We start from the raw sequence: 10,525 nt of genomic DNA, 5'->3' as shown, positions 1-10,525 counted from the left end.
AAACGACATAAATTCATCGTTAGTAATGGTAACAGAAATAAATTGTTTATCTTTGTGTTTACCAGTTATTAAGTAAGTGATGGTATTAAACAGGAAGCGAGAGTTCTTCTGATTTTCATCAATTAACTCTGCTTAATATTCGGATCTGGCATGAAAAATGCTTTTTTACATTTTTTTAGACAATCGGACCAGGCTACATAATAAACGTTTAGTTTAGTTGAACGCCATTTACGCTCTAATTTACGACATTCTGACTTTATTGGACGAGTTGATTCGTTGAACCATGGCGAGTTTCTTACAGTTCGAATAAGTTTAGTTGTTGGTGGAGCCACAGAGTCTAGGGCGAATTTTTATCACCAAACTATAAACAAAAGTCATCTGATCAATATCTATGCTCTTTCCAAAATGAGAGCTTCTGATATAATAAACAATTTTAGCAGGAGTATTTTTCATCAATATGCCGCACAATTTTGGTCTTACTGTGGTCGGACGGCACCAGCAGGTATAGATCAAGTTAACAGGTAACGATCGGAATAGCCTTGTTTAAAGGAATAATATTAATGTGATGAACATCTACGCCGTAGGTTATGACGAGGTGAAGCATATGGTTACGGGAATGAGTAGGACCATTAACAACTTGAGTAAAACCGACAGAGTTTAAGAGAGGTAAAACTATTAGCGAGAGTATCCGATGACATGTCTATGAATATTGAAATCAGGATTATTTTGTCATGAGTAATGACTAAACCGGTTATAAGTAACTCAATTCCTTGAGAAAAGAGGAGTATGGTCCAGGTGGACGGTAGATAAGGAATATAATTATAGTTTCAGTAAGAAAGAACAGATCGGACTTGTAACTTAATATTAAGTCTTTACTAGAACAGCTTTACTTGTTAGTGAACGAATAATTAACAGATAGCATTTTATATTACAGTTTGGCCTCGGTGGTAAGTTCAAAATGTTTGTTTTAATGTATTTTAGGTTTCTGGTGCAAGCACTCCTATCACTAAGTCTAGTTAAATGCCGTGGCCTTATAATAGTTTGCATGTTTTAGCTGCACTTAATGCTTTTCTTTAAAGTTTTGAGGCAGAAGGACTGGACAAGGCAGAAGAAACCCCATCACATGAGAAATGACCACTGGTACCAGAACGAGTAACAAACCCATCAATACACACAGCTGCTAAAGGAGATGACACATGGAATTCATGATGGATGAGTCAGTCGTGCAGCTTGCAGGCCAAGTTCTGGGGCGGAACAAACGAACCCCTCCAGTTGAGGTGTACACCATCACGCGTGAAGAACCTGGGCCTTTCCCAGAAATCATCCCACTTATTAACAAATGATATATGATTAAAGTGGCACCACGTCTCCAACCACCTGTTAAAGGACACCAGTCTACTGTACACTATGTCCCCCATGAAAAGTCTAGGTAAAGGACCAGACACTATTAGATTACGACATTTCCTTCTGGCCTTATTACAGATAGAAATAGAAATGCTGCTGAGAGAATTGTTACTAGAAGTATGAAGTATGACCATATAACACCGGTACTTAAATCCTTGCATTGGCTCCCAGTCTCTTATAGAGTTCATTATAAAATCCTACTTTTGACCTATAAGGCAATACATGGCATTGCTCCGGCTTACCTTTGTGAGATCATTGATTCTTATATCCCAGGACGATATCTCCGTTCATTAGATGCAGGGTACCTTAAAGTACCTGTGATCAATAAGATCTCGGTAGGTCACACCTTTATTTATAGAGCATGTAAACTGTGAAATACTCTACCAGTTACTGTCAGAAATGCCCCGCCTGTTTCTGTTTTCAAATCCTGACTAAAGACTTACATGTTCACTCAGGCATTCCACCTCGTAATGTAATTTGACCTGCCTTGGTTGTTTTTTTAATCACCTTTATAAAAATGCATTTTAAATTGATTTCAGTTACAAATTACTAACTCTGTTCTTTCTTCTTGTTGAGAACTGCCTCGCTACATAAGGCTTTGAGGAGGCCAGCCGGTGGTGACAGACAAATCCCGTGCTGACTGAGGATGATGACCAACTGCCATAATGGACGAGATGTTCCATGCTGAGTTGGGGATTCAAGATGCCATTTACCAACATTATAATTACTTGTTACACACTGGCTTACAAATTGTTACTTTCTAGAAAGCCCAGGAGGGGTGGGCAACCACTGGCCCGTGGACCCCCAGAGGTTTTTTCTCCCTCAACCTTCAGTTGGGAGTTTTTGCTCCTTTCCCTGGTGACCAGTAGGTATATTTATAGCTCTATAATAAGTTCTTCATTATGGTAGCCATTAGGTGACTGTCTTCTTTGTTTGTATCAATTTTTTTTGCTGTATGCCTGTGTTAAAGCGTTCTGTGTCACTGCATGAGAACAGTGCTCTATAAAAATAAAAATAAATACACACACACACACACACACACACACACTTTCTGAACCGCTTGTCCCATACGGGGTCGCGGGGAACCGGAGCCTACCCGGCAACACAGGGCATAAGGCCGGAGGGGGAGGGGACACACCCAGGACGGGACGCCAGTCCGTCGCAAGGCACCCCAAGCGGGACTCAAAATAAAGCAGCTCTTTAACACCTCAGACTGCTGGTAACGAATATCATTACCACCAACATGCACCATAGTCGACACAGCATTATCGGCCAGAGAACTGACACGAGGCCTCCATGTCGGACACATGTGCTCATGGGAAACACTTCACCTTTGCACTTCGATTCCCAGACCCTCAAACCACATTTTGGACAGCCGAATCCCCCAAAATAAGCACATTATTACTATTATTATTATTATTATTATTATTAATATTATGTGAACTGCTTAGAGCCAAATATCGATTTTGGTTTGGATGGGAGAACCCAAACCAGCCAGGAACCAGTGGTTTAGGCTTTGCTTTATTCGACTTACTCCAAACAGTAACCCAGTTGCTGTGAGAGCGCTCCGGGGTACCTGGCTTCTCATTAGCTGTACTGGGGCCTGTAAGTGTCGACGTTGAGTTCGACACTATGAAGGCATCGGGACACACCGAGTCCAACCAACTCGTTGGCATCACCACCCGTCAAATTCTTAACGCGTTCTTCTAAATCGCAGATCTTCCGCACCGAGTCATTATTTTGTCACGCATTTCGAGCAAATGAAATGTTCCACAATCATGTCAGCAGGTGCAGCTAAGCAATACATATTAAATAATGATACACAACACACAGGTGTGTACCGTCAGACGATACATTCAGGATGGAACACATCGAACAGGGACTCCATTCTTTCGAACTATGCCGTCTCGGCTACCGCTGCATTGCTCTGGACGCTAAGTCTTGGAACAGACTGGAACAGTCAACATATTGAGATAATTAAATCTGTGCTTTTAAAGGAGTGTATGTTTGAACAAATTTGGCAGTTAATTCCAAGCTATTGTTGTTGTTCGTTTGCAGATGTCCAACTTTCTCGGCTTTAAATTTTCACCATTGGCTTCTGCTTCCACCTAGTGGGAATGGTACAAAGTGTATGGCACTAAATACTAGAAAAGTCTTGCTGTGTTTAAAAATCCTGTAGAAAATTTCCTGTAAAAAATCTGATTCTCTCAAAGAAGTTTTTGGACAGTTGAACTATGAGTCTAGCAAGTAATTGCCTTCCCAGAAAAATCAGGTATGAGGAACAGAGACTGGCAAACATCAGGTGATAGCAATTACTACAGAGGTGGCCAACTCATCCTGAAGGACCACCAAGAATGCTTGTTTTTTGGCAACAGCTCAGCTTTTAATTGGTTTTTACAAATTATTTGGATATTAACTCCCAGTGTTAAGGGGTAAATTATGTGCTCATTAAAACATATTGTCTAAAAACCCATGGGACAGCAGCAGCACACCTGGTTTCAATTTGAAGTTCCTCGAGGGTTACCGATTCATTTTATACTGTTTTAACCTTATGTTTACTGTTGCATGGATCTGTAGACTCCATATAGGTAACATTACAACCCATTATAAAATAACTACAAAATACCCATCTGTGATTCAGTTAAACAAAAACTGATAATTGGTTTCTGGAACAGTTTATGAAATCAAAGCATAAATAGTGCATATAAGGCTGCTATGTTCACTATTTTGAAATAATCCAAACAATCATTAATTTGTTTCTGCAAAAAAAACAACTCAATCCAAACAACCCTAAAAAGCTGTACAAATAATGACACGGTGAGCCACATGAACAATGAAAAAGAAATACTGAAAGAAACCTCTGATGACCTTAATGGGGTATGAAACTCATGTGTCTTAATTAGTTGATTCCTCAGCGAATGGGTCTGTTATTATTTATGCATGACTTCTTATTTAACACTCATGTGGAAAGCGCTAGAAGGAGATTTGTGGTAGACAGAAGAGTAGAGTCACCACACAGTCAAGTGTCAGCACACAGGTCAGTTTGCCTTTCTCGAAGGACTCCAAAAAAAGTTTCTGAAAGCTGAATTGTGATGAATATGTAAGAAAACTGCTACATCAGCGGATAAAACAGACATTCTTCCTACTCACTGGATCAGCATGGAAAACCTAACGGTAAGAACTGAAACTGCCACTAATGTAATGATACTGTTATACTGCATTTCTGGCACTTACAGCAAGTGCCCTCTGCTTAAGTTCTGAAAAGTGCTCATTATTTCCTGATATAGATAAATAAATAGATATGCCTGAGTGGTGTCTGTTAACTATTAGTCATAATAGGATGGTTATTTTACAACTTTGTTCTGTAAACTTGGCATACCCAGGTATATTATGATAACTGAAACCAAGCCATAAAGATACCATAATGGCTGTGTTTTAGAACAGGAAATAGGTAAAAAGAAAGCCAGCTAATCAAAATTGTTCAAATGTTCAAATCCTCTTTGTGGATTGAAAATATGTATTTAAGCTGCAGGATAGTTATAGTTAGCATTACTTCATTTATCAGACAGTTTTCTCCAAAGCAACTCGTAATGAACACTATGTAGTGTTATCAGTCCACCCCTTACAATGCTAGATACACTGGGTCACACACCTATACATCAGATAAACATGCTCTGGCACTCAAACACTACAGGTGAATTAAAGTCACCAGTGTACCTGAACAACACGTCTTTGGACTGTGGGAGGAAACCCATACAACATGCAAACTTCACACAGACTGAGAGGGGAAATCAAACCCACATTTTCACATACCACCCAGCCGCTGTGGGAAAGTAGCTCTACTTGCTGTGCCACTGTGCTGTGGAGAAAGCTGTAAATAAATTAGTCATCTTGTACATTTTAAATAATCAAACAGTTGTGATATGGTTATTTCTTTGAAACTAATTCAGTTTTCTCACAGCAAGAACAATGGCGAGAGATAACGAACAAGAAGATGCGTTTCCCCCCGGACTTAATTGCTGCCATTGAAGAGGGGAATGTGTTGCTGATCAGCAAGCTGCTAATTACCAGGGATGGCATCCTCCAGCAGCTGGATGACTCGGAGGACCGGCTTTGGAGGGAAGCGCTGAACTTGGCCATCCGGCTCGGCAGCGAAGACACTATTGATGCTGTTCTGCAGGGGGTCAAGTTTGACTTCCGCCAGATTCACGAGGCACTGCTAGTGGCGGTGGACACAAACCAGCCACATGTGGTCAAGCGGCTTCTCGACCGACTAGACCAGGAAAAGGGTGTGGGCAACAAAAAGGTAGATGTTCGCTCTTTCTCACTGGCAATCTTTGACCACTCGATCGACGACTCACAGTTTGCCCCTGGTGTGACCCCGCTGACCTTGGCCTGCCAAAAGGATCTGTATGAGATTGTCACCATGCTGACCAACAAGGGCCATGTCATCCCATGGCCACACACCATCTCCTGCACCTGCCTGGAGTGTCACAATGGGCGCCAGTATGACCTCCTTAAGTTCTCTCTGTCACGCATCAATACCTACCGGGGAATTGCCAGTCGTGCCTACCTTTCTATCGCCTCAGAGGATGCCATGCTCAGTGCCTTCCGCCTCTCTGCTGAGTTGCGTAAGCTCTCCAAGAAGGAGCCCGAGTTCAAGGTCAGAACAGATTTCAGTACAAAAACCACATTTGAAAATAGCTTTGAAAATGTGATTCATTCTTCTGTCTTTTTGAAGGCCCTACCAAGGAACCAAGGAACATCACACTTCTTAGAATCTCATTATTTCGATCTGGTCTATCGGTTTGAACAGTGACCAGCTAAAGTTCCATGTTGGTTGATTTGCGCATTGGATCTTTCAGACTTGTTTTCTTGTCTTGTATGTCTTTGTTAGCCCCAGTACCTAAGCCTGGAGCAGCTATGCCAAGAGTTTGCAGTGGAGCTACTTGGAATGTGCCGGAATCAAAGTGAGGTCACCACCATCCTAAACAACTATGATGAGGACAGTGAGGATGAGCTAGACGAGCAGACCTTCGAGGAGGGTATTCCAAATCTGGCACGTCTCCGGCTTGCCGTCACCTACAACCAAAAACAGGTATTGTTCAAAGGCAAAGGTCTGGGCCTTTCTCCATGGGTCTGTGGACACTGCATTTTACTGTAACTGGTAAGCAGGTGCCCTAGGATCACGTTCTTTACCTGCACTCCTGCAATGCAAGGGTCTTACAGCACTGAAAACAATGTGTGGTCAGGACAATTCAACAAGCAATACCAAAATGAGAATATGTTCATCAGCATTGCTATTTTCTTCTGAACCCCCAGTTTGTGACTCATCCCATTTGCCAGCAAGTGCTGTCCAGCATATGGTGTGGTAACCTTTCTGGTTGGAGGGGCAGGAACACAGCCTGGAAACTCCTGGTATCTACTGGGATCTTCCTAACCATGCCGTTTCTTTGCCTGATTTACTGGCTTGCCCCAAAGTCCAAGGTGAAAATCAATAATCTCCTAAAAATATTTTTTTCAATGTTTCATTTACCAGAACTTCACAGTTCTTTTTTTCACCTAGATTGGGAAGACTCTGAAAATACCCGTCATCAAATTCTTGCTCCACTCAGCCTCCTATATGTGGTTCATCATCATTCTTTTGGGTGAATCTATTGCCATGGAGGTCTATCGGAATGAGTTTGCCTCGCGTAAGCAGACTCTTCTTCACAACTCCATCCACATGGTCTGGGTGATTGGTGGGTTATTTTACATTTTCTTCTTAATAACTATGGAGCATTGACATAGAGCTTTGATATTTTGGCCGTAGAGACTGCCAGAAATGTCAGTTCAATTGTCATTATGTTCCTTGTGCAAAACCTCCAGGTTTTTTCTGGTTTGAGTGTAAGGAAGTATGGATTGAAGGCCTGCGAAACTATTTGCGTGACTGGTGGAACATCATGGACATGACTGTCCTTAGTATGTATCTGGCCTCTTTCACTCTGAGGGTGATGATCATGCTGAAAGGCTACATCCTCTGCCAGTTCCCAGATAGAGTGAATGAATGCTCCTACTTCACAGAAACAGGTGAGATGCCCTGTGAGGTCACACCATTATCTAAATTGTGCATTGTGAAGTATACAATGCTAATAAAACCTTAATTTCAAAATCTCCCAATAATGTTGACCTGGACCTTTCTGGAAACAATTCAGAAGCACTCACACACATACCCTACTAAACTGCATTGACATACATTACTGAGTGTGTGCTCAATAGCTTAAACACTATTTACTCTGGCTCTGAGTACAACACTGACAAGAGTGCCTCAAAGAGCATTATAATGAAACAGTTTATGTTCAGATATGACTAAGAATATTTGAGTTAACCGTTTTGGCCACATTGCTGAATGAAAGCTTGGAAAAGAAAGCCTGCATTAATTTATGTTACACAACTTCAGTATTTTCATTTTAAAATTAATGCTTCAGTCGCTGTTGAAAATGTAATCTGAAGCTTGTTGCAGCTCTTAGAGCCTCATCTTTGCCGATTTATTGCAGAACGTGACCACTGGCACCAAGAGGATCCTCAGCTTATCTCAGAGTTGCTGTTTGCTGTGACCAGCATGATGAGTTTCACTCGCTTGGCTTATATCCTGCCTGCTCACGAGTCACTAGGGACTCTGCAGATTTCCATTGGGAAGATGATTGATGACATGATGAGGTGATAAATCCTGAATCACTGCGGAACCAGTGTAGATTATCAGCAACTGTTTTAGGTCTTGCATGCCTAACTGTAACACTTTCGTAGCAACTGACATAACTAATGTTGTTCTACCTACTGAACAGATTTATTCACTTGTCTGCCTTATGTACTGCTTCAGGAAAATTTTAAAAATTAAGCTACATTATGACAATATTCTCTCTGTGTTAATGATTTGCTGAAATCTTCACCTTCAGGTTTATGTTTATCTTGATGATCATTGGAACAGCCTTTCTCTGTGGAGTCAACAATGTCTATGTGCCTTACATCAACACTCCATACCTTGGACGGTATAAAAGCCATGTCTATTGCTCACATTCTTGGGCTACTGTCATGTAAAAACTGCTTTTAGAAAACCCTGTCTTTACCTTGTGTTTTTTCCTTTGTCTCCTGTTTCAGGTTCAACGAGACTTTCCGCTTCCTTTTCTGGACCATGTTTGGAGTGGTCAATCAGGGCTATGTGGACATGCCTGAGTATTTGCTGGCTGAATTTGTTGGGAGGATTCTCTATGGCATCTACACATTAATCATAGTGATTGTGCTTCTAAACATGCTGATTGCCATGATCACCAACTCCTTTCAGAAAATTGAGGTAATATACGGAAGATATTACCATTACAGTACTTCTGTGCAGAAGAAATTAAAGGTCACAGCAAGAACTGAAACTTTTTCCAGCCAGATTTATGGCACATGCAACAAGAGATGGACGCTCCAAGTTTCTCATTCCGTGTTTAACTCTGATACCGTATAGTTGAAAGACACTAGTATTTGATTTTTGTTCTAAAAACGGTGATAAGCACATGAACTAGAAGGGCATTACCTCTGAACTGCCTGCAAAGGTGAAATTGTATGTTGAATCTCTTTTCAAAGTAAAATGAGCTTGTCAGAGTATTTTCCTCCTAATCTCTCCATTTAGGATGACGCGGATGTGGAATGGAAGTTTGCTCGTTCCAAGCTTTACCTGAGCTATTTCAGGGAAGGCCTCACCATGCCAGTTCCCTTCAATATCATCCCATCTCCCAAGTCCTTGGTCTACCTGTTAAGGTAGGCAGACCACTGAACTGTGCATTAACCACAATGGGCATTATACTTTCAAGTTCAAGTTGTTTTTGTTGTCATTCCTCTATATAGCTTGTATACAGTGGAACGAAATGTCGTTTCTCCGGAGACCATGGTGCAACACAGAATGGGAGTACAAGACAGTAAATAAATGCACAGGACAGGACATGTACGTGGACACGGACGTGGGCTGTGAACTGTAGGCAGTGTGTAGTGTATGGAGTCATGCTGGGTTAGCTCCTAAATGTGTTACCATTAGGGAAGTAGAAAAGAATGCTGCAGCTTTTGTATTATCATACTGCAATTAAAGTAACGGGAATAAAATGTTCACAGTAACATATGTTATTTTTCAGGGGGATAGTCAAACAGTTATGCTGTTGTTGCAACGTGTCCAAACCTCCAGATTATCCTCCTATTGCTTCAATGGTAGGGGAACAGCACAATTTGTCAATAAGAATGTATTGCACATGAGGGAAGTACTTTGGTCATCTGAAGACATACCTTTCCCTGCAGTCTAATCTGAACAGGAACGGCAAGTTAGAGGAGAGTCGTGTTCCATATCGGCTGCAGGTGATCAAGGCGCTGGTCCAGCGCTACATTGAGGCTGCACGTCGTGAGTTTGAAGAGACAAAGCGCAAAGGTAACTAAAGCACTGTAATCTCAAGTGGACAATTTCCCAGGCACTAGTGTCTTCATACTGCAGCAGAAGGTGAGGTTTAGGGTTAGGATGCCACATAAAACTATATGTAACACCTACAATTTATCCATCTAAACATTTTTAGTAACTACTTATCCACTAAGGATTACAGTACAATACTCAATATGTTTGGGTTATGTTATGTGGCATTTTAAAAGTCTTCTTTAGTTTCTTTGGAGTTTCACGTGTTTTTATGGCCAGATGTGGGGAACAGAATCACGGAGCTCAGCAAGACGGTGGGGAGACTGCATTCGGAGATGAAGTACATCCACAAAAGCCTGCAGACCACAGCTACTAAGACTGAGGAAGACGACATACTGAGGAAGTACATCGCTGGGGCTAAGAACAACTTCAAGGGCTTTGACAACAAGGCAGCCATGGGTCTGAACATAGATTGTTCAGTAGAAAGAAGGGACATCGGTGAGATCCAACAGAGGGAAGACACAGAGGAGGAGGGTTCTCCTGAGCCACACGAGACCTTCTCACCAGCCCACAGTGAGAGCTCTGTAGACACAGGCCTGGGCTCCCAGAGGGAGGAGGAGATCCAACCGCCCGAGTGTGCAGTAAACATCAGCGAATAATTTCTCATTTCTAGTAAGTCTCCTAAACTAAATAACAAGTACAGGT

The 10,525-nt window shown here is 41.7% G+C and overlaps 1 protein-coding gene across 1 annotated transcript; it reads left to right on the top strand.

The window, feature by feature from the left end:
* The first annotated feature begins 4,563 nt into the window (after nucleotides 1-4,563).
* Nucleotides 4,564-10,479, top strand: trpc2a (transient receptor potential cation channel subfamily C member 2a). The gene is made up of 13 exons (XM_029255543.1): nucleotides 4,564-4,578; nucleotides 5,366-6,067; nucleotides 6,302-6,502; nucleotides 6,727-6,891; nucleotides 6,971-7,145; nucleotides 7,273-7,473; nucleotides 7,941-8,103; nucleotides 8,340-8,432; nucleotides 8,542-8,734; nucleotides 9,059-9,186; nucleotides 9,555-9,627; nucleotides 9,715-9,841; nucleotides 10,100-10,479. Exons 1-13 carry the CDS (start codon nucleotides 4,564-4,566, stop codon nucleotides 10,477-10,479), a joined length of 2,616 nt encoding a protein of 871 aa, XP_029111376.1.
* Nucleotides 10,480-10,525: the final 46 nt, after the last annotated feature.

The sequence above is a fragment of the Scleropages formosus genome, chromosome 10 (genome assembly GCF_900964775.1).
Source record: "Scleropages formosus chromosome 10, fSclFor1.1, whole genome shotgun sequence".
Lineage (NCBI taxonomy): Eukaryota > Metazoa > Chordata > Actinopteri > Osteoglossiformes > Osteoglossidae > Scleropages > Scleropages formosus.
The sequence above is the reverse complement of the archived record's forward strand: the minus strand, read 5'-3'. Positions and strand labels throughout refer to the sequence as shown.

Excerpts from the sequence above, each read along its gene's own strand:
- trpc2a (XM_029255543.1), top strand. Across the intron at positions 8,104-8,339 it reads ATGATTGATGACATGATGAG|GTTTATGTTTATCTTGATGA; the intron begins GTGATAAATCCT and ends CTTCACCTTCAG. Across the intron at positions 9,628-9,714 it reads ATCCTCCTATTGCTTCAATG|TCTAATCTGAACAGGAACGG; the intron begins GTAGGGGAACAG and ends CTTTCCCTGCAG.